Below are 25878 nucleotides of genomic sequence, written 5' to 3'. Positions count from 1 at the left end.
AAGAACCTTCTACTCAAGGACGCTATTATACTTAGTTATTTGGCACCAATACAAGTATAATAACCAAAAACAAATACCTTTATTTATATACAAGAATATGATACAACGAGTCCATACAACAATCATCAAATGTTTAGCTCTAGGGCTCTAATTAACAATCTCCCACTAGCACTAGTGTCAATCAGTGTAGGCTCTAAGGCCTAATGACCTAGTGTGACCATCATGCTTTTTCTGTGTCAATGCCTTGGTTAAGGGATCTGCGATGTTAGCCTCAGTGGGTACTCTACAAATCTTCACATCTCCTCTCTCGATAATCTCTTGAATGAGATGGAAGCGTCGTAGTATGTGTTTGGTCTGTTGGTGTGAGTGAGGTTCCTTAGCCTGTTCTATTACTCCATTGTTGTCACAATAGAGCTCTATGGGATCAGCTATGCTAGGAACCACCCCAAGCTCAGTAATGAATTTGCAGATCCAAACTACCTCATTTGCTGCTTCTGATGCAATAATATACTCGACCTCTGTTGTAGAATCAGCAACTGTGTCCTGCTTCGAACTCTTCCAGCTCACAGCACCACCATTTATGCAAAACACGAACCCTGACTGTGATCAATAATCATCCTGGTCGGTCTGGAAGCTGGCATCACTGTAACCCTTTACAGCTAGCTCGTCATCGCCTCCATATATCAAGAAATATTCTTTAATCATTCTCAAGTACTTAAGAATATTCTTGACCGCTATCCAGTGATTTTCACCTGGATCTGACTGGTATCTGCTTGTCATGCTCAAAGCATACGAGACATCAGGACGAGTACACAGCATAGCGTACATGATAGATCCTATGGCTGAGGCATAAGGGATCTGATCCATGCGGTCTCTCTCCTCTCTAGAAGAGGGACCTTGAGTCTTCGAAAGACTCACGCCATGTGACATCGGTAGAAATTCCTTCTTGGAGTTCTACATGGCAACCCGTAGGAGTACCTTGTTAATTTATGTACTCTGACTTAGGCCAAGCAACCTCTTAGATTTATCTCTATAGATCTATATGCCTAGAATGCGGGATGCTTCACCTAAGTCCTTCATTGAGAAACAAGTCCCTAGCCAAGTCTTGACAGACTGCAACAAAGGGATGTCTTTCCCAATGAGTAATATGTCATCCACATACAATATAAGGAAGAAAATTGTGCTCCCAACAACCTTCTTGTAGACACAAGGCTCATCTTCATTCTTGATGATAAAACCAAACTGTTTGATTGCATCATCGAATCGAAGATTCCAGCTCCGAGAAGCTTGCTTTAGTCCATAAATGAACCTATGCAGCTTGCATACTCTACTAGTATGCTGTAGATCTACAAAAACCCTCATGTTATGTCATGTACACATCCTCGAGCAGGTTTCCATTCAGAAATATGGTTTTGACATCCATCTGCAATATCTCATAGTCATGGTATGCTGCAATAGCAAGCATGATCCGAATGGACTTAAACATCGCTACTGGAGAAAAGGTTTCATCATAGTCAATACCATGAATCTGCTTGAACCTTTTAGCTACCAAGCGACCCCTTATAGATAAGTCCATCCATTATAGACCCACTTACACCCAATGGGTTTGACCCCTTCAGGTGGATCAACCAAAGTCTACACTTGGTTAGTGTACATGGATTCCATCTCGGATCTCTTGGCCTCTAGCCATTTCTCGGAATCTGGACTCATCACAGCTTCCTGATAGGAGGTAGGCTCATCCTCAATGAGCACAACGTCATCATGGTCAGACAAGAGAAATGAATATCTCTCAGGCTGATGACATACCCTATCAGACCTGCGAAGAGGTAGGTCTACTTGAACTAGTTGTCGTTCCTCAACTCCTTGTGGAACAACATCATCCACAACACTTTGTGGTTCCAGTTCAACTTCCATCGAGGCTTTAGTGCTATGGTCCACATCTTGAACTTCTTCAAGATCGAAATTACTCCCACTAGTCTTTCTAGAAACAAATTCCCTTTCTAGAAATACCCCAGTCTTAGCCACAACTATAGAAGTAATATCCCTTCGTTTCCTTGGGATATCCAATGAAATGGCACTTGTCAGATTTGGGTCCCAATTTGTCTGAGACTTGACGTCTAATGTAAACCTCACAACCCCAAATCCTCATAAAAGACACCTGGGCATCTCTCCCAGTCCATATCCTATATGGTGTCTTTATTACAGTCTTGGATGTAACTCGGTTGAGAATGAAGGTTGCTGTGTCTAGAGCATAGCCCCAAAGATACATAGAAAGATCTGTGTGACTCATCATATACCGTACCATATCTAATAGGGTATGATTCCTCCTTTCGGATACACCATTCCACTGTGGTGTTCCAGGAGGAGTGAGTTGAGATAGAATCTCACACTCAGCTAGATAGTCACGAAACTCATGGCTAAGGTATTCACCACCTCGATCTGATCGAAGTATCTTAATACTTTTGCCAAGCTGGTTTTGTACTTCACTCTTGAATTCCTTGAACTTTTCAAAGGATTCTGACTTATGTGTTATCAGGTACACATAACTATATCTACTGAAGTCATCAGTAAATGTAATGAAGTACCTATAACCACCTCTAGCAGTGACATTGAAAGGGCCACATACATCACTATGTATAAGACCTATCAAGTCAGTCGCCCTCTCACTGTGTCCACTAAAGAGTCCAGCAAACCATCCTTATGGAGCTGGGATAAGCGTTTGTCATTTATATAACCTAAGCGACAGTGCCAGATATAGGTTTGGTTCATGTCTTTTGACTTGAACCTCTTGGTACTTATATTATAGATAGGGTTCTCAAGGTCTAGAATATAGAGTTCGTTCATCAGAGATGCACTACAATAGAACATATCATTTAAATAAACTGAACAATATTTGTTCTTTATTATAAATGAAAAACCTTTCTTGTCCAAACAAGAAACTGAAATTATGTTCTTAGTTAAAGCAGGCACATAACAACATTCATCTAATTCTAATACAAGCCCAGAAGGCAGAGATAGATGATAAGTTCCTACAACAACAACAACAACAACCCGTGCTCCATTGCCTACGCGTATGTCCACCTCGCCCTTCGTCAATGCCCTGCTATTTCTCAGCGCCTGCACATTAGTACAAATGTGAGAAGTACATCCGGTCTAATACCCATGATGAAGAAATAGATAGATTGACTTCTATAACATAGATACCATAAGTGGAAGTCTCACTTTTCTTCTTCTTAAGATCTTCCAGGTACACTTTGGAGTTCCTCTTCCAGTGCCCGGTCTGACCGCAGTGGAAGCAGGTAGCATCCTTGGTGACCCCTCCTTTGGGTTTCAGTGCCTTGCCTTTGCCCTTGGCTTGGGACTCTCCCTTACCTTTAGGCTTGCCCTTGCCTTTGCCCTTTTGCACCATCAAAATGGAGTTGGGCTTAACCTTCTTAAGGTTGAGCTCAGCAGTTCTTAACATGCTAAGCAGCTCGAGCAGTGGCTTGTCAATTTTGTTCATATTATAATTTAGAACGAATTGACTATAGCTATCTGGCAAGGACTGCAAGATCAGATCAGTGGCCAGTTCTTAGCCAAGTGGGAATCCCAACCTCTATAGGTTTTCTATGTACCCAATCATTTTGAGTACATATGGGTCTACGGGAGTCCCATCTTGCATCTTGCACTGAAACAGTGCCTTAGAGATCTCGAATCTCTCGTGCCTCGCTTGTCCTTGATATAGTTGACGAAGATGTTCAACCATATCATAAGCGTCCATCAACTCGTGTTGCTTCTGAAGCTCAGAGTTCATGGTTGCGAGCATGAGACAAGACACATCTAATGTGTCATCTTGATGCTTCTTGTAAGTATCTTGGTCAGCTCGCGTGGCAATGGTAGGAGGTGCCTCTGGAATGGGCTGCTCCAGAATATACAGTTTACGTTCTTGTGTGAGGACAATTCTCAGATTCCTGTACCAGTCCAAGAAATTAGCTCTGTTGAGCTTGTCCTTCTTAAGGACTGAACGCAGGGAGAAAGAGTTCGTATTTGACGTCATGGTTATCTACAACAGAAAAATATAGAAAAATAAATAAATATCATATTCTATTAATCATCTAATTAGGCCTTTAATTAAATGATGCTCCCACTAAATTCTATAATTCTTGTGGGACAAGATCCACATCATACTACGCCTTGAGTTAGCTTTGGCTAAATCGCCCAAGACTTAGTATGATCGGTAGGTAACTAATTACCAATTACATCTCTATGCAACTCTTATTTATAGGATCAAGATCCACATTTATATTAAAACTTGAGTTAGCTTTGGCTAATACGTCCAAGAGTTAATATAAATGTGATTTTGACCTATCTACCAACCATTGGAAAATGTCTATAGTTAAACTCGATCTAATTGAGTTAACTAGTTACTCAATATAATTGAGTTGTACTCACCCATGCATTGATAGGTGGGACAAAAATTATCCCTCCGTACCCTACCAAGATAATATGTGTTGCACTACTTTGGCAGATTCAACAACAACATATGATCGAGGTAATGATAGGTATCACGACATGGTAGACATTACGAGTTGATGTGATTGAGATCTAATCTAATCGACGAGGTGTATCATATACGTGATTTAGATCTAATCTAATAGTTAGGGCGCATCATGTACGCAATTTAGATCTAATCTAATCGTTAAGGCGCTAATTAATTATTATTCTAGCATGCATCACATATACACACACAAGCAATTAATTAAATATTTTTTGTGATTAGTCATGGCCCTACTACGATCTTCTCAAGCCAATGAGAAGATCAGATGGTCAACCTAAGGTCAACAGCTTCTCAAGCTCCTTCCTTTGACCACCCTGTGTTGCTCGCGCCCTCCTCGTAACTCCGTCCCGAGTGGACCTTCCACCGCTCCATTTTGTACATTACAAAAGTGAAACTCGAGTTACATTCGAGTCTAAACTATTTACAACAGGAATATAAAATAAAGAAGGCACTGTAACACCCACTAAGCTTTTAAGATAAATAAGAGAATGATGAATTTTGCCTTAGAAAAATAATAAGAAGTGAGTTGAAGCAAAAAGAAATAAAATGAAATAAAAAGAAGAGGAGGTCAAGGATTGAACCTTGAACCTCTTATATTATAATTTATAGAATTAATTAGTAGAAACCAATTGGGATAGAGAGTAGATATTGATAGCAAGGAAAGGGAATGCATGATAAAGATAGGAGTAAAGATCTAAGAAGAGAAAGCAAGAAAAGAGCAAGAGAAAGGCAATTTGCCTTCCTCCCTTTCTCACTCTTTTCCCTCTCTTGCCGTGACTTAAAGAGGAGAATTAAGGGGATTCATTCCCCTTGTTTTATCATGAATGATGAGAATAAATTAGAAAATAAAATAAATAAAAGAAAATAGAAAAAAAAAAAGGCTAAGGGAGAAGGAAAGCAAAAACCAATTTTGCTACCTCTTCCCCCTTAACATAAAAGAGAGTATGTAAAGAGGAGATTTTATTTTTCTCTCATTTCTCTCATTCTCTCCTCTCCCTCACCGAACCCTCAGTCCCCTCTCCTCCATCTTCGGCCCCAAGCCAAGGTTTTCTCCTAAGAAAGCCTAAGATACAAGGAGGACTTAGCAAGGGAATCAAGGGAAGGGAACTAGAAGAAGAGGCTACTTCTTCCATCACCACACCTTAGATCCACAAGAGAAAAGGATGTAAGCTTCCCCTCACCTGTGGTACAAGGCGTTTTATGTGCTTTTCGGATTTTATGAGGATTAGAAAACCTAGAATAAAATTTAAGAAAAATTCGGCCAAAGAAGAGTTTACAAATCTAGGAAGGTTTAAACAAGTCCTCATTTCATGATATTTTTTCTATGCTATGTAGGAAGGTTTTCCTTCATGTTTTTATACCTATATGATGCTTGGTCAGAGGAGTACCTAACCCTAGAATTTTGGCCAAAAATATTTTAAAGAGGTTAGGGAAATCATTGTTTAACCAAACTAGTACAAGATTCCCTCCATGAATTACTAAGGGTCTTTTGTTGGTTTTTCTTGCTTAAAAGTTACTTGGAACCAAAAGAAATCCACTCATATGTTTCGGCCAAGAAAAGAGCTTAGGGTTAGGAAGACCTTTAAATTTAAGTAACCATGTTTATATGATAGAATATAGAGTTCTCTTAAAGAATTGCATGTTGAATATTGCTAGAAATTCATGAACTCTTCATTAAGATTTTCGGCCATGATAAGATGGATAGGTTAGAAAAGCTTAAACAAAATTTTAACATGCTCAAGACCTCTGTGATATTAAGATATGAAAGTTGTTTAATGCTCTCATGCTTAATTAGGGTATAGAGAATTTAGTTACATGATATATGACATGTAAGATCACAAGGGTCCTAGCTTGTTTATGAACAAAATTTGTATATGATGTTCTTAGTAATTTTTGCCATGAAACTTACTTAGGTTTTCCATGCTTTAGGCCACTTAAAACCTAGTTTAAAGATTGGTAGGTTTTGGCCATGAGGAAAAATAAAAGAAAAAGGAAAGAAACCTAGGAAGCCTAAGACACAATTCACATGTATGTTTATTATGCTTGTCTTTATACATGCTATGAAACTTGTATGACTTCCTATGCTTTTAGGCTATTTGAAGCAAAGTTAAACACTGATGAGTCTCGGCCAAGTAGGGTTTAAATGACCTAGAGGCCTTAGAATTGAAACCAATTGTGTTAAAAATGCTTCTTATGGAAATATGATAATATGTTGATTGTGTCACATGCTTGTATAATTTTTCCATGACCTAAATGGACCATTGTATGTTTCAGCCATGAAGGGATAGATGCCCTAGAAATCCTAGAATAAAAATTAAATATGCTCATGTCACTCTACATGAAATATGATAAGTAGAAAGCCAAAGTTCTCATGCTATATGTTGTTTAATGACCTAAAATGAGGCTAGGGTAAGTTTCGGCCATAACCATTGTATGATGCCTTATTATGAATTTATACATGATGTTAGTTCAAGTTCACATGCTTGTATGCTTGCTTTTAGCCCTAATGAATACTTGTTAAATTTCGGCCATGACATATGTTAAGGGCTTGAAGAACTTAGGAACTAGCTCAAATATGCTTACTATGTTACTTGGAAAAAAATGCTATAAATATGGTTTAAGATTTCCATGCTTTCATGACATTTGGGACCTTGTTTCACACCTGATATGGTTCGGCCACATGAAGTTTAGGGACTTGGAGAACTTAGAAACCAAGTTAATCATGCTTATAATGCTTCCTATGAAATTGATGTGATGATAATTTAGGTTCCACATGCTTGGAGGTTGTTTTTACCTAAATTGAGATCTAAGGGGGGTTCGGCCATGATAAGAACCCAAGGGATTAGGAAGCTTAGAACCCAAGCTAACTATGTTACCATGTTTCTTATGATAGTATAATCACATGATACACCCTTATGCTTAAACATGTATGCTTGTGACTTATACTTTCCATGATATGATATGTGCTTAGAAATATGCATGCTTTGATGATATGCTATGTGCTTAAAATATGCATGCTTTCATGATATGCTATGTGGATATAAAATATGCATGCTTTGATGATATGCTATGTGCTTAAAATATGCATGCTTTCATGATATGCTATGTGGATATAAAATATGCATGCTTTGATGATATGCTATGTGCTTAAAATATGCATGCTTTCATGATATGCTATGTGGATATAAAATATGCATGCTTTGATGATATGCTATGTGCTTAAAATATGCATGTTTTCATGATATGCTATGTGGATAGAAATATGCATGCTTTGATGATATGCTATGTGCTTAAAATATGCATGCTTTGATGATATGCTATGTGCTAAAAATATGCATGCTTTCATGATATGCTATGTGGATAGAAATGTACATGCTTTGATGATATGCTATGTGTCTAAAATATGCATGCTCTCATGATATGCTATGTGGTGAAAATATGCATGCTTTTATCACATGATGTATGCCTAAGTGATGCATACTTTTTATGACATGATGTATGCCTAAGTGATGCATACTTTTTATGACATGATGTATGCCTAAGTGATGCATACTATTTATGATATGATATATGCCTAAGTGATGCATACTTTTATGACATAAAATGCCTAAGTGATGCATACTTCTATGATATGCTAAGTGACTAAATGATGCATTTTATACATGCTACTTTACTTTGTAAGGCTTGTACCAAGGGTGGGCTCCTAATCAGCCCCTAGGCCTTTGGCTGTGTGATCCAGGCTAGTAAAAATAAAGGGATGGGCTCCTTAGTACGCCCCTAGGTCTATGGCTGTGTGATCCTGACCTAGTTCCTAGTATGATTCAAGACTTGCTACCTTGGATATACTTAGGAAGTGCTACGTGATTTATCTATGTGTGGTACAAGCCAGGGCCCTGATTATGTTGATATTATGTTCAAGTATATATGTAAGAAGAAATGATTTTAAAGATCATGAGACATACACATGTTTTTCGGATACATGTTTTCAAAATCATATTGCATATACCTTATGATCATGTTGTGATGATGCTATGATTTATGATATGTCATGATTAGATATGATTATGTTATGTTTCATGCTATGCTTTAAGAACTTGATATGCCATGCCACCTTATGATGATACTATGATATGCCATGATTAGATATGATTATGTTATGTTTCATGATATGCTTTAAGAGATGATATGCCATGACTAGTTATGATTTTGTTATGTTGCATGATATGCTTAAAGAGTATGATATGTTATGCCATGACTAGTTGAGATCATGTTATGTTGAGATATTCTTTGATCATGTGATGACTTTTGGTTTTAGTGAGTAGGAAAGGAACTTACTGAGCCATGAGTGCTCATAGCTTACTTTCCTTGTACCACATATAAAGGAAAAAGCTGGATGAGCTAAAGGAGCAGCAGGAGAGGCAAGGAGATGTGTGTGGCAGTGGCTAGGCAACCAAATAAGAACCTGCTTTAAAAACTTTTAAAGAACTATGCTTTGGTATCATGAATTGTAGTACCGTATGTGTGACTTGATGTTATGTTTCTACTAATTTTGATATCATGTTATTGATGCCATGATAGTGTAGTTCGGATTTGATGAAAAGAAAAACAAAAGAAAAGTTTATATTAAACCAAGAAAATCATTTTAAGTCTTCCGCTGTTTTAAAAAGAAAAATTTATACATAGAGTATCGTAGCCCCGTCCCTTAGGGTTAGCAGGGAGGGCGGGCGTTACAGGCACGACGTGCAGGTCGTGAATCAAATATACAACACGCCCAATCACATGACGGCACGCAGGTCGTATTATGAATTACAACACAATTTTTTTCAATCTTATTGGGTCTTTTGGGCCATGACCATCACAAAATAATACATAATTCTAAATTATGTAATTTCTATAAATTTCTGTAATTTTTCTTACAATTTTTACAATTTTTATGAGTAAAAATTTCCGGCGGTCCCGTTTAGCGATTTTCGGGCGCAATCGCGGAACGAATCCCCTTGCGGGGTCAGGGACAGCACCCCTACCCGCGATATAACCATCGCGAGTGTTCCTAAGCGATCCTACAGTTCCTTAGCCCACTGTCCCAAAATGATTTGAGGCGAAACCTTACCGTTTCAGAAATATTTTCTCAGTAATCGAAGCCTACAAGTGTCTAAACACTTGTGCTTCGCTTCTACGAGAAAAATACCCATAAAAATACCAAAAATCATAAATTCACAGAAAGTTACAGATCTATAATTTTTATAAAAATACAAATTAAAACTCATACTCACTTCGCACGTGGCTCTGATACCACTGTTGGATTTTTCGGGCCGCAAAAACCGCTTTTTACGTTGCAGAAACCCCGAAATTCCCATGCCGCGGATCCGTGCGAAGAAATAAAATTTACGTAAAACTTCGAGTATGAGTTTTCTAACCTAGATCTAAACTAGATCTACAAAGGAGAAGAGCTTTACCCTTGATGCGAAGCCCTTCGCTTAATCCCGCTCGTCTAAAGTTCGCCGGATCTCGAGAGTGTCAAAGTAGATACTCCTCTATATGTATCCACACAAGCAAGAGATGGATAGACCAAACAAAAGGTGTGCTAGCACCTTTTTAGGGTTCGGCCAAGGGAGGAGAGGGAGAGAAGAGAAGAGCTTGAGGAAGAAGATGACTTGAATGAAAAATCAATTCAAGCTTGTAACTCCACAAAAGTGGTCGGCCACCTTTCAAAAAGGTTTATATACTCCATGGGATTTCAAGAGTCACAACCCTTGATCTCCCTCATGAGGTGGCACACACATGTGCTAGCCTTGATGATGTGACACATCATCATTAGTCACTTAATGCCAACTCACCAATGAGGTGGCAAATGGTCAAGTCAAACTTGACCCTTCATCTTCCTTTCAAGTCAAGTCAAACGTGACCACTTCTCTCCCTTGGTTGGTCTAATCTAACTATTAGTTCAAGTCAATTTTAATTTAATGAATCTCTATTCATTGAATTAAATTAATTAAATGAGTCTAAGTTCAAATTAGACTCACTTAACACATGAACCAAATTGAGTCCAACTCAATTAGCCTAATTTGGATTACTCTTAATCCAATTTGGTTCATCACATGAACCTAATCCTTTAGGTTCATCAAATGAACCTAATCTCCATCTAATTGCCCTTTGTGGGTGACCCTATAGGTTCTTGTAACGTTGGCAATGCTCCTAAACCCATTTAGAAGCATAAGTAATGAGCGGTATCTAGCAACACATCATTACTACCCAAGTTACAAGAATGTTGAGATCCAACATCACCTTGTGACTACTAATTGTGACTCCTCACAATATATGATAAGTGTCCTTCTATCCTAGATATCTAGATTGATCAATGTGAGGCATAGACCGTGTCATCCTCTAATCAATCTAAATCTTGAATCCCAAGTAGACTCACTCAATCAAATGAGCTCAATATCTCATATTGACTCATTTGAGCATGGCCATGCACTTCATGGTCTCACTCTATCAAGAATATCGATGTCACTCCCGTCTCCCGTCAGATAGATCCCATCTACATCACCACATCCCTCGCATAATTTGTTACATACCCTTGTATAGTCCACCCATTCATTCGCCAAAGCCAAAGTACGTAACTCCTTATGTAGGGAACCATGGTGACTTCAGGTCCAAGGACTAGTAATCATACTAATAGCCACATGAGAAAGTGTATGACACTCATATAACGATCCATGATACTTTCTCATGGCGGGTTCAGTATACATTCTCCAATACTTGATATCTCCATATCCATGACTTGTGAGATCAAGTCATCAAGTTGACCTACATGCTAGTCTCATCGCATTAACATTGTCCCTGAATGTTAATACTTGACTAGGAATGATTAAGAGTAGTGTTCCCTATATCATCTCACTATCGATTCAACCAATTGATTGATATAGGTAAGAACCTTCTACTCAAGGACGCTATTATACTTAGTTATTTGGCACCAATACAAGTAAGTATAATAACCAAAAACAAATGCCTTTATTTATATACAAGAATATGATACAACGAGTCCATACAACAATCATCAAATGATTGGCTCTAGGGCTCTAACTAACAAGGACCTGAAATGGATACAATCGGAGTTCTTTAGGTTGATTAATGGATTTTGACTGAAATCGACTGAAATCTCATGTTAGGCCTTATATGAGTTCATATCAGACCCAACGTAGGCCTGATATGAACTTATATCAGACCTAACATAGGATTTCAATTGATTTCAACTGATTTCGGTCAAAATTCATTAATCGACCAAGAGAGCTCTTATTGTACCCATTTCAGGTTCTATGGTTTTCTGAGGTTGTAAGGAGTCCAAATATACCCTCCATTATTTATTTTAGCTTCTTCGAAGGTTGTATTTTATATCATACCCAACGTATGTGAGATATAAGTCGATTCTATCAATAACATTTTAATACCTCTGGAGAAGCTAAAATAATTAATGAATAGAATATTTGAACTCATTGCAATCTTACAAATCCACAGGACCTGAAATGAGTACAATCTAGGTCAATCAGTGGGTTTTGATAGAAACCCACTAACTAACTAGAGAACTCTGATTACACCCATTTCAGGTCCTGTGAATCTCTTAGGTTGTAAAGAGTTCAAATATGTTATCCATTATTTTTTTCGGCTTCTCCGAATGTGTTAAAATATTATTTGAAAAATTGGTTGAAATCCAACATTTGTCCTAATATAAAATCTCACCTCCAAAGAAGCTAAAATAACTAATGGATGATATATTTGGACTCCTTGCAACCTCAAGAATCCATAGAACCTGAAATGGATACAATTGGAGCTCTCTAGGTCGATTAATGGATTTTGACCAAAATCGCTGAAATCTCACGCTGGGTTTGATATAAAATCCCACCTCCAAAAAAGTCAAAACAAACAATGGAGGACATATTTGGACTCCTTGCAACCTCAGGAATCTACAAGAACCGAAATGAGTGCAATTAGATCTCTCTAGATCGATTAATAGATTTTGACCAAAATCAGCCAAAATTCCACGTTGGACCTTATATGAGTTCATATCAGGCCCACATATCAGGCTCAACGTGCACTACAACAAATGTGACTTTCTACAGCGCATCATCAACAACGCGCGGTTAAAGTGCGCCGTTAATAATAGTTTTTATGGCGCACCCAATTATGTGCGCTGTGGATAGTGTAATATTTATACAAACGACAGCATGCATAAAAAATACGCTGTCAATAATATTTTCTATGGCATACAAAGTATGCTATTAAAACTTAATATTAACAGTGTGTAGAGCGTGCTGTTAAATACTTATAATATATATAAATGACGGCGTGCACAAAAGCACGCTGGCAATTAGTATTAAAAAAATTTAATAGCATATAATGTTTGTTGTTAATTATTTTCAAGCTCTTCTAATATATTTTTGTTGAAACATCTCGTCTACTAATTATTCATCAAAACTTTTTGGCTCCCCATTTATTTTTCCGCCAAGCTCCTCACCACGAACAAAACCTCTCGCCCGAAACCCCTCCCACGAAAAGCTAAACTCATGATCTCTCCTAACATAAAACCTAAACTCCTGATTCCTCAAGTGAACTCCTTCCACCGACAACTCTAAACTCTGTCTCTGTCTCCGTCAACATCTCCGCCCATCCTTGGCGAAGCCCTCTCCTCTGACGCCCTCTCCGCCGAAGCCCTCCACCGAATTGATCTTCGTCAGGATCTTTTTTGGTACCAATCATCTTAATCCAAGTACTTATCTCTTATATAAGTAAGATTTGCTTCATTATTTATGATATAGTCATAGACCCGTTAATTGTTTTTTATGAGCTCTCCTGGTTTTGATTTCTAGTTGGTTTTGATTGATCAAACTCCATCTCTTGGTATTCTAATCTAGGTTTCACCAATGCCTCTTACGATTTTAGTTCATCTTCATCTATTATTGGGGGTTTGATCTGGTTTTATTTGTAAAACTAAAACTTTTTTTAGTGTAGAATCAGGATCATACTAGAGGGTTCATTTTATCATTTTGCATCTTTTTTGTCTAATCTATCTTTTCTTTGGGACCCTCTAGTTTTCCCTCAGTTATCATGTGTAGATGTAATTGCCACTTTAGGGGGAAGAATACTCTAGAGATTAGTTCCTAAGGTCTCTTCTAATTTTTTTCCCTTCCTTTTCCTTTCTTTATTGATGCTAATTTTAGGTTAAAGGTATGCCAATCTGCGTAAAAGGGGATCATCATTTATAAGCTCCATCAACTATCTATAAAACTTTGTTGATTTTGGTTGAAAGGAACTCCCCATTGACTATATAAGTTTTGTTTGTGCTTTGCCTACATGTGAATAGCATGTCTTATTTCATTATTAGCGTGTCTAATTTTAGTTTGCATGTGCAAGTTTCTCTAGCTCATGTGATAAGCTAGACATACATGGTTTTATTCTACTTATAATATTTTCCCATGCATGTTATTATTCTACTTATATTAAACTCAGATAATGCATGCTTTAAATTTAATGGAACTGTCTCATTAAATAACACATCAAGGATGCATATCTTCAACATAATTAGCTAACTCATCTAGTATTAATATGAAAAAGTAGGAGCTTAAAACTCTAACACCAGAAATGCCAATATCTCAAATAACTTCTATTACATTAATAAACAATAAGAGAATTCTTTTCTCCTAGTTATTTACAAATTTAAGCATATTTTAAAATAAATAAAAAACTTATGCAAATCCTTTCTATATTTTTCATTATCAAATAAATAGTAATTATAGTTGATCTGCATTATAATCTGACAAAGTTTTGCCTTGGTGAATGACCCACTTAATTGTGTTTTTGCTCACCTCAGTTAATTAAACTATGTTTATTTTTGATATTTTATGTTTCTTTTTGGTATCATTTTTTAATTAATTAATTTAATTTGGTAATCTATGCACAACGCTTAAGCTATGTTTGCTCCCCTTGTTGTGAGATAGAGACCACTTTCTTTTATCAGATGCTTAGATTATTTACCAAATGGATAATGAATGGATGTGTCTGCCTTCAAGGCTTGTACCCGAGTATGAAGAAGGGATTCAAAAATTTCTTGCACAAGCTAGGAACTATGCCAAAACACATGAAGTAATCTTATGCCCTTGCAAGCGTTGTAAAAATAAGAAGTATATGAAATTTGACCAAGTGTACGAGCACTTAATTATTAAGGGGATAGATCCTTCTTACACTAGTTGGGTCTTCCATGGTGAAAGTTATACATCACAATTTCAAGGCGAAGGTAGTTCTGGAGGAGTTCAAGTAGAGGATGATAAAAGTATAGAGGAATATCACTTATATAGGAATGTCTTTGTGCTGGAAGAAGAGGTTGGACACACTATATCTGAGGCAAAAGATTATGAATTTGCTGATTTATTAGAAGATGCAAAAACTCTTCTCTTCCCTGGTTGTACAACTTACACAAAGTTGTCAGCAACCATTACATTATACAATTACAAGTCTACTAATGGTCACAGTGACAATAGTTTCAATGAGCTTCTTAAGATCTTAGGTGGTATGCTTCCAGAAAAAAACACACTTCCAGAAACTGTTTATTTAATAAGAAAGATATTAAAATCATTTGATTTAGGATATGAAAAGATTCATGCTTGCCTAAACGATTGTTGTCTATTTAGAAAGGAGTTGGACTCATGTCCAAAGTGTGGTTCCTCAAGATGGAAGGTGGACAAATAACCACCCAAGTTCATAAAGGAGTTCCTGAAAAGGTACTACGGTGTTTCCCATGATACCAAGATTAAAAAGGATGTTTACATTAGAAGAAAAGGTTGAAGACTTTATTTGGCACTCCAACCACAAAAGTCACGACCATATGATGCGTCATTCAGTTGATTCAGTAGCTTGGGATACAATAAATCATAAGTGACCAACTTTTGCATCAGATCCTAGAAATCTTTGACTTGGTCTTACTACAGATGGATTCAACACTTTTGGTGCCCTTAGTTCTAGATATAGTTTTTGGCCAATTATTACTGATTCCAGGCCCAAAACAACCTATAAATGATATAGATGTCTACTTGGAACCCCTTGTAGAGGATTTGAAAGAGCTATGGGACACATGTGTAAAGGCTTATGATTCTTTTAGCAAGTCAATGTTCAATCTGAAGGTCATTTTGATGTGGATGATCAATGATTTTCCTGCTTATGGAAATCTAGCTGGATGTGTCACAAAAGGAAAAGTTGGTTGGCCAATATGTGGTGAAGACATATGTTCAATGTGGCTTAAGTACAATAGAAAGTTTGCATACTTGGGTCACAGGAGATTTCTTGCTCCTAATAATCCATTTCTTCATAAAAAGAAGTGGTTTAATGGAAAAAAAAAAAGAGAGAAAAGGGAAACCTAGACCTTTGACTGAGTTACAAATTCTCAATGCAGTGAAAGATATTGAAAATGATTGGGGTAAAAAACAAAAGGGTGAGATTATCAATACTTGTTAGAAAAAGAGGAAGACGCGGGAGAGTTCAAAAAGAGTATAAAAACAGTTCAAATGTGGAAGAAAAAGTCAATTTTTTCGATTTGCCATACTGGAGTGTAAGTTATTTAACTCTCTATTTAATAGTTTTTAATAATTTTTTATATTCCTGACCTAATACTAAATGTATTGATGAGTACTTACAAGGGTTTCTGTTATGTCATAACTTAGATGTGATGCATGTTGAAAAGAATGTTTGTGAGAATATCATAGGTACATTGTTAAATGTGAAGAAAAAAAAATCCAAAGATGGTGTTAATGCTCGAAAAGATTTGATGCACTTAAAAATTAGAGAAGAATTACATCCTCAACAAAAGGGGAAAACATGTATCACTTGCCTGCTGCACCTTACACATTATCTAAAAAAGAAATGGATGTATTTTGCTCTAGGTTGAAGAAAATAAAGTTACCCGATGGCTATAGCTCAAATATTGATAATTGTGTTTTTTTAGAAGACCGTAAATTTATTGTGCTGAAATCTCATGATTGTCATGTTCTAATGCAACAATTGCTATCAGTTGCATTGAGAAATCTTTTACTGAAAGGTCCACGCAATGCTATATTTCTGTTGTGTGCATTTTACAATGAATTATGTCAAAGAGTGTTAGACAGAAACTATTTAGAACAACTCGAGGAGAATATTGTTGAAACTCTATGCATGTTGGAAAGGTATTTTCCACCTGCTTTTTTTTTTATCATTTTGGTTCATTTGATAATTCATTTAGCTAGAGAAGTTCGCTTGTGTGGACCAGTCCAATTCCGCTGGATGTATCCATTTGAAAGGTAATAAATATTATACAACGAATTGGATTTTGTTATCAACACTTATTTTATCTAATTTATTTTTTTATTTAGATTTATGAAAATGCTTAAAGGTTATGTGAAGAATTGAGCAAGGACAGAGGGTTGCATAGCTAAGTGTTACCTCGCAGAAGAAAGAATGTGATTTTGTAGTGCTTTTATTAATAAAGTTGCTAGTATTGGTGTCCATTCTAATTGGAATGCAGATTTGGAGAATGGATTAGTGGAAGGTCGCCCAATTTCCCAAGGAAAAGTCAAGATTTTAGAAGATCATGTGTTGCAAGCCGCATATCGATATGTGTTGTTCAAAAGTACAAAAGTTGAACCTTACTTACAGTGAGTATAATTAATTACAAACCCTATTAAATAATCTTAGTCTATTATATAATTCATATATTTTAACAATCACCCTTCAATGATTTTAAATAGGATGCATATTGAGGAGCTTAAACAAGTAGATCGTCGTTTCATAAGGAATGAAACGTTGTTACAAAAATGACATATGGAAACATTTACTCAATGACTATCAAAACATGTTCCTGATACCTCTTCAGGCTGAATTCAATGGCTAGCACATGGTCCCAGAAAGCATTTCATATCTTATACAGGTTTTATTATAAATGGCTATCGGTTCCACACAATTGATGTTGAAAGGTCGACACAAGATAGTGGTGTTTCAATTGAAGTCGATACTATTTGTCAATCTAGTGCTAATGAATATTCATATACAATAGGAAGACTATCATATTATGGGGTTCTACGAGATATTGTTTTACTAGACTACTATTCTTTCAAAGTGCCTATCTTCAAGTGAGTTATTTTGTATTCTTGTTAGTAAAATTATCTTATGGTGATATTAATTGACACAATTTGTTTATAAAATTAAGTTGCTAGCCGTGGCATTGGTAGCGGTATTGGTAATGATGTTGATGGCGGTAGTCTTGGAAAAAAAGTAGTAATGTTAACCAACCTCTAACTGTAGCTCAGGTAATTATTTTGTAATTTTTGTTTTCCAAATTACATATTTGTTATAACATAGATATGGTATAATTAATAATTTTGTATTGTTATACAGTCAAAAATGAAGAATGTGAGTCATGGAGATATCAGGGATAATGTTAAATGTAAGCTACTTCATTGGTGCGTTGATGGAGTTGTGGTAGAAGGTCGAATTGCATCTACAGATCCAAAAGCAAAAGTGCATCACGTTCTTCTTGGTGGATCATGTTGGAAAGTTTGGATTGATAGAGTTTTTGTAGAGAAGGTGGACTTAATTAGACCAAATGATGAAATATTTTTTCTCGAGGATGCAATAGGAAGTACAGTTGCTTGGTTATCTAAGTTTATAGTTGTGTATGACTGATATAGATTCTATTTATTTTAAAGTCATATACTCTTTTGTACGAAAGAAATTATGTTACTAAGTCATTTTTTTTGTTACTAGTTTTGATTCTTTTACTTAAGTGATGTTTATGCTTGAATGTGATATTATAATTATTTGAGTTTTAATTTTATAATTGTGTGTATGTGGTATATGTATGTGATATTATAATTTGGGTGTGGTATTATAATTGTATGTAGTATTGTAATTTGTGTGGTATCTGTATGTGGTATTTGAGTGATTGTAACTACAGCGCGCGATGCACTCTGTGAATGCTCTTAATCGCAACGTGCGGCGCATGCTATTAATACTTTTAATCATAGCATGCAGTGCATGCTGCTAATGCTTTTAACTACAACATGCGGTGCATGCTGCGAATGCTGTCGATTGGTCATAACTGCAGCACGCAGTGCAGGCTATGAATGCTTGTAATCACAGCGTGCGGTGCACACTGCTAATGTTGTTGATTACTCTTAATTACAGCACGATGTGTGCGCTGTGAATATTTGTAACCGCAGCGTGCGATGTGTGCTGCGAAAACTCATAACGGCAGCATTCGATGCATGTTGCGAAAGCACTTAACCGCAGTGTGCGGTGCGTGCTGTCGATGTTTTATGACTTTTAATAGCTTGCAGTTATGCAACGTGTAATGTGCAATGCGGATAGCAAATTTACACACCGCAAAAAGTCATATTTGGTGTAGTGGTGGAATTTTGGCTGATTTTGGTCGAAATTCATTAGTCGATCTAGAGAGTTCTGATTGCATCCATTTCAGTTCCTATTGATTCCTGAGGTTGCAAGGAGTCCAAATATTCCCTTCATTATTTATTTTGACTTTTCTAGAGGTGAGATTTTATATTAAATCCAACGTGGGATTTCAGCCGATTTCGGTCAAAATTTATTAATCGACCTAGAAATCTCCGATTGTATCTATTTCAGGTTCTATGGATTCCTAAGATTATAAGAAGTCCAAATATGTCCTCTATTATTTATTTCGGCTTCTCTAGAGGTGAGATTTTATATCATGCCCAAGCTCCTCACGTTGTAAAACTCATTGCAATCTCAGAAATCTATAAGACCTTAAATGGGTGCCATCAAAGTTCTCTAGGTCAATCAGTGGATTTCGGTCGAAATCCACTGATTGACTTGGAGAACTCTGATTGCACAATTTCAGGTCCTGTGAATTTCTTAGGTTGTAAAGAGTTTAAATATGTTATCCATTATTTTTCCGGCTTCTCCGGATGTGTTAAAATGTTATTTGAAAAATTGGTTGAAATATAACATTTGATTTGATATAAAATCTCACCTTTAGAGAAACGGAAATAAACAATGGAGGACATATTTGGACTCCTTGCAATCTCAGGAATCCACAGAACCTGAAATGGATACAATCAAAGCTCTCTAGGTCGATTAATGGATTTCGACCGAAATCAGCTGAAATCTCACGTTGGGTTTGATATAAAATTTCACCTCCAAAAAAGTCAAAATAAATAATGGAGGGCATATTTGGACTCCTTGCAACCTCAGAAATCTACAAGAACTGAAATGAATGCAGTCGGAGCTTTCTAAATCGATATATAGATTTCGACCAAAATCGGGCAAAATCTCATGTTGGGCCTGATATGATCTCATATCAGCCGATTTTGGTCGATTTCGATCAAAATCCATTAATCGACGTAAAGAGCTCCGATTGCGCTCATTTTAGTTCCTATGGATTCCTGAGATTACGAGGAATTCAAATATGTCCTCCATTGTTTATTTTGACTTTTCCGAAGGTGGGATTTTATATCAAGCCTAACGTGGGATTTTTGCCAATTTTGGTCGAAATCCTTTAATTAACCTAGAGAGATCCGATTATATTTATTTCAGGTTCTATTGATTCCTGAGGTTGCAAGGAGTCCAAATATGTCCTCCATTATTTATTTCAACTTCTTCGGAGGTAAGATTTAATATCAGGCCTAATTTTAGATTTAAGCCAAATTTTTAAATAATATTTTAACATATCTAGAGAAGACGAAAAATAATATATAGCATATTTGAACTCTTTACAACATTAGAAATTCACAGAAGTTGAAATGGGTACAATCAAAGTTCTTTAGGTCAATCAGTGGGTTTAGGTCAATCAGAAGTTGAAATTGCACTTATTTCAGGTTATGTAGATTTCTGAGGTTGCAATAAGTTCAAATATGTTATTTATTAATTATTTTGACTTTTTTAGAGGTTTTAAAATGTTATTGAAAGAATCGGCTGATATCTCACATACGTTGGGCATGCTATAAAATCTCACCTTCGGAGAAGCCGAAATAAATAATGGAGGACATATTTTGACTCCTTGCAACATCAGGAATCCACAAAACCTAAAATAGATACAATCAGAGTTCTCTAGGTCGATTAATGGATTTCGACTAAAATCAGCTGGAATCCCACGTTGGCCTGAACGTGGGACTTCGACTAATTTCGGTAGAAATCCATTAATCGACCTAGAAAGCTCCGATTATATGCATTTCAGGTTCTGTGGATTCCTGAAATTGCAAGAAGTCGAAATACATCCTCCATTATTTATTTTAACTTCTCTGGCAGTATTAAAATATTATTGAAAAATTGATTGATACTTTACAATCGTTGGACTTGATATAAAATATTACCTTTGAAGAAATCGAAATAAATAATGGATAACATATTTCAACCTAGAATCCATAGGAACTTATCTGAAATTGGTGCAATCGGAGCTCTCTAAATCGATTAATAGATTTCGAGATAAATCGATCGAAATCGGCCAAAATCCCATGTTGGGCTTGATAGCATACATTTCATATTAGACCCAACATGAGTTTGATATGAACTCATATCAGGCCTAACGTGGGATTTCGGTCAAAATTCATTAATCGACCTAGAGAACTCCGATCTCATCCATTGCAGGTCTTGTGGATTCTTGAGGTTACAAGAAATCCAAATATGTCCTCCATTATTTATTTTGGTTTCTCCGAATGTGGTATTTTATATCAGGCACAATGTTTGTAAGATATTAACCGATTCTTTCAATAATATTTTAATATATCGGGAGAAGTCAAAATAAACAATAGATAGTATATTTGAACTCTTTACAATCTCAGAAATCCATAGGATCTAAAATGGGTACACTCAGAGCTTCTAGGTCAATTAGTAGGTTTTGATCAAAACTCACTGATCGACTTAAAAAGTTCTGATTGTACTTATTTCAGGTCGTATGAATTTTTTAAATGGTATTAATCTTTTTTGAAGGAGATGTTTTGAAAAAAATAAATTTGAATAGTATAAATTGATAGGTGAAAAAATTAAGTTTCCATGAGCATTGAGAGAGAATGGAGTGACTATAAGAGGGAGATTGTGATTGCATACATTTGATAGGATTAGAATGAAAAAATTAAATAAATTAATATACTTTTGATAATTGTCATGAAACATCAATATTATAATGAGATTGTGATTCGATGCATTTGATAGGACTAGAATGAAAAAATTAAATAAATTAATATACTTTTGATAAATTATTTTTGCAGTTCAAATTGTTCTCGAGACATGGTGTTGTGATAGAATATTCAGATTGTCACTCAGACATCGCGGTTCGATCCCTAACTACGATATATTTGTAAGAATTTTTTTCTAAATAGGGAACGCAATCAAAGGATATTGGCCATCTAGATTGACTGTCGCGTGCGCTTCTCGATTTATCCTGAAAATCGATGGAAAACTTTCATAAAATCAGATCAATTAGATTAATTTTAAAAATAATCAATAAGATTAACTGGAATTATCAAAATTTTTTTTTTTTTTTTTTTTTTTTGAAACATCAAAATTATAATGATTTGTTGAATTTTTATACGTGGAAAAAAAACTCAACATTATTTGTCCAACTCCCTCCCTCCTATAGATCCACTTGTTATCCTACATTTGCCTCTAGGACCAGCCTTTTTGACTTCAAAATTTTATTTTAGTCTGCTTAAAATATATAATTGATGAAACCGGTTTTATGGCACATAGACCAAACCACACGCCAATACTTTTATGGCACGATTCACTAGCTACTACGACTCCTACAACACAACAGTGGAGCTAGTATCGTAGTCTCTTAATTTCCACACGTACTTACACAGCGACGCTATGCGTGTTACTATTCTTTAGCTGCCTGCAACTTTCCCAATTCTAGTGTTTACCTTAATCTCACTGCGAGCCACCACCATTGCCGACATCCTGCACCGGAATTAGCATATCCCATATGTCCTTGAATGCTGCTGCAATGGCAGCATGATGGCGCTGCAAATTCAGCGACATGAAGCAGCACAGAAGTTGCTCCAGCCCTTGAGCGTCGTAGATCTTCTTCTCCACCACCATCTCCGCCATTGACCGCCGAAAATCTGCCTCCGGATCCTTCGACAACTTAACCACCGCGAAACTCTCTCTCACCGCAGCCGTGGCGAAGGGAATCAGCGTCCCGACCGCCGTCCGCCTCATCGTCGATGACAAGCATCTCTTCGTTGCCATCACTGCTCTGCGGCTTTTCTTCGGCCGTCGCCGACGCCGCATTTTGTCCGAGGATCCCACGTCCGATGTCGACGCCGTCAGCCTCGTTTCGTCGCCGCTGCTGAACCATCCGCTGTCCTCATCGTCCTCGTCGGCGTCTCCGTCGTCCGCCGAGGAGTCACTTCCAGCCCTCGACCGGAACCGCGACTTCCGCGTCGCTACTTTCCGCCGGCGCACCCGTCGGAGTACTAGCGGGGGAAAAACACCGTCGTCGGAGTCAATTTTCTGTCGAGGAACGGGGGGAAGGTCGGCACCGCCACCGCCGCTGACGGCAGCAGGGCAGGCCATTACGTGCAACCACTTCTCCTCTTTCCGCCAGAGGTAGTCCGGCGTCGCGTGGCAGCGGTAAAGGGCAAGTCCTCCCGGATGCCTTCGTCGCCGGGAGCAGCAGCAGCATGAAGGGGAGACGAGAGGCGATTCACGGAGAAGAGTAGTGGAAGGGTAACCGACGTCAAAGCCGAGGTCGAAGCCGGGTGCATCAGAATCGAACGGCCGAGGAACGGCGCCGTCACTCTTGGAGAGTAATCCACCAAGGGACGGCAACATACGGCAGAGACGGCGGCGGAGACGCTTTGCCATGGTCGAGCAAGGCCGCAATATGCCAAGTGAGTTTATGTAGGCTGCCGACCACGTGGACCAATAAGTAATACATGGAGATTTTCAAGGGTCTTTTTGTAACAACACTTCCTAACTATTTTGTCTTATTTGTTGCAGAACATCTATCTTGCCGGAGTCAGGGTCCAGAGTTTCACGTTCGGCACTACGTGGATGTCTAGTAGGAAGCGAGGCGGGAAGAAAATTCCGTCCCTGTCCGATTTAGGACAGGAGATCCCGCATTCACGTATTTGGCCGGTTGCTTCTTCTCTACGAGTTGGATCATTAAACATCATGATGAATTAGAAGGTAGTGGGAGTCGATATCATACGTGTAGGGTCAAAATCCATTTCATTGGAACCGTAAATCGATAGTTTCTTCGCGTTTCAACTTACAACTTGTAATCTGATCACATCTATTTGGATCAAAGAATAGTGAAAAAAAATTCTCATAAAAATGGTTAAAAAAATAGATTTGTTTATTTGATGCACTTTTAGAAATTATCTGCATTAATTTATACAGTTAAAAGATAGTTATGATAAGAATAAATTGACATACGAATTTTTTTCTTTAAATGTTAAAATAAATACATAAATGTACTTTTAGGAGGAATATAGATTTCAGTATTTTTTTAAATAATCAAATAATTTAATTTGATTATATAGGAGTTTTATCCAATAGATCTCATTTTTTTAAAATTTTAAATTTGAATAAATAATTGAGAACTTTTGCCTAACCAAAAACTATCATATTTTCATTTTTAGAAAAAGAAAAAAAATCTCGCCGTTCGAAAAAAGAAATAGTCCTTTAGTTATTTTCTTTAAGAAAACATTGTCACAGCTTTGGGATTGCAAAAAGCACAAATTACTTTCAGATAAAACAAGCGTCAGTCCGTACTTACGCACTGCTTATGCACGAATTACGGGGTGTTACACACTGTTGGGAACTAAGAGCATCCTAATAGTTAAAATTTTAAATATATATTTTTTTTATGATTCTAATATACCACGCCAATTGAAATATAAAATTCTAAATAAACTTTGTTATGATCCATTTAAAATAATCAGATTTAAATTTTCACTATTCTTAAATTACAAATCTCTAATATCACCTCTACTTCAAAACTTTTCATCCAACTTTTGTTTTAATTTTACAAACCTCCCGTAGCCATTAGAGATGCCTAAATAGTCACGCAGATTGACGTCCGTTCACTTATTACTCGCACCATTCAGCTTCTTGGCGAATGGAAATCTAGCAGTTCGATTCACAAAAGACGCTTCAAGACGTAATTAGCTAATATTCCTGTCGCATGTATGGAGTCGACATGCAGACAAGGATTGCCCGTGCCTTCTTTTTTTCCTTTATCCAGTCCGAGAGGCGTTCTGTCCGTCCGATTGGACGGCCCCACGGCGACGTTGCATTCCGTAATGATTGGACGGCTGCGATTGCGACCGGCGGGCTCGGGACTCCAAGCGGCGACCCACGGTCGCGCCTGTGCGGGCAACTATGCGGATACGTTATCTACCGTCGGATCGTGTCGGGGAAGATCACCTGGGCTGTACGACGGAAGGTCATTGTGCGGGTAATTACGGTGTACGTTACGTTAAGAGTTTGCCCCGTCCTTCGAGAAGGCTCGCTTTAAAGATTGTGTTTCGTGTCGGAGGAAAGAGTGCATCGTTCGATTTGTGGTACTGTTATTTCGCGGTATGTTTCAGTTCAAAATGATACAGCAACATCTTCTCTGTCCGTATACAGTGAATTATATTTCGAAATGCACAGAGACGTCTAAAAAGTAAGGGCATGGTACGTGTGATGACGTTGTATCCGACAAGGTGTGACTGTGCATGTCGAAGTGTACGTAGAAGCGTACAGCATACAGATTAGCATACAACATGATTTAAAAAATTAATATCCCCTCAGCATAGTCTTATGATTAATCCATAAAATTCTCCTCCATATTTTGACCATTTATACTAATGATTAATAGTCATCCGTAATTTACCTCATTCGTATTAGTCTAAAGATGGGTTGACGGAGACGCTGAGGCGAGCGAATCGCTTTTTACCACGTGATTAACCCATAAAATATTATCATCATAAATTTAAAATTTTAAAAATTAAAAAATTAAAAATAAAAGATGGACTCATATTTAATTAATCTATTATTTTATTAAAATTTATCTCTTTATTAATTAATTTTGATAAAATTTAAAATAAAATTATGTTAATATTTTTTAAAAATCTAAAGTAATTTTAAAATTTATTAGTAATTTCTACAAGCACATCAATTAAACATTTAAATTTGAAATTTAGTTGCGGTGAATTATTAAAAGTTTTTTTTATTAATCAATTAGAAATATAAAGTTCTTTTTAGTCTTACATTTTAGAATTGACAATACTACTAGCAAAGAAATTTCTATAAATACCTTGGGCCGACGATAATAGAAAACATATTTTTCTCGATTTTTT

General features: G+C 36.8%; 1 protein-coding gene across 1 annotated transcript; it reads right to left on the bottom strand.

The window, feature by feature from the left end:
* Positions 1-22224: 22224 nt before the first annotated feature.
* LOC122032572 (transcription repressor OFP7-like) lies at positions 22225-23420 on the bottom strand. Its single transcript, XM_042591877.1, has one exon. The coding sequence runs from the start codon at positions 23393-23395 to the stop codon at positions 22457-22459; it is 939 nt and encodes a 312-aa protein (XP_042447811.1). The 5' UTR covers positions 23396-23420; the 3' UTR covers positions 22225-22456.
* Between the last annotated feature and the right edge of the window lie 2458 nt (positions 23421-25878).

The sequence above is a fragment of the Zingiber officinale genome, chromosome 11A (assembly GCF_018446385.1).
Source record: "Zingiber officinale cultivar Zhangliang chromosome 11A, Zo_v1.1, whole genome shotgun sequence".
Lineage (NCBI taxonomy): Eukaryota > Viridiplantae > Streptophyta > Magnoliopsida > Zingiberales > Zingiberaceae > Zingiber > Zingiber officinale.
This window is presented reverse-complemented; position numbering and strand designations above follow the sequence as displayed.

Bases quoted from the DNA above. Each gene is read 5' to 3' on its own strand.
- LOC122032572 (XM_042591877.1), bottom strand. From the start codon at position 23,395: ATGGCAAAGCGTCTCCGCCGCCGTCTCTGCCGTATGTTGCCGTCCCTT.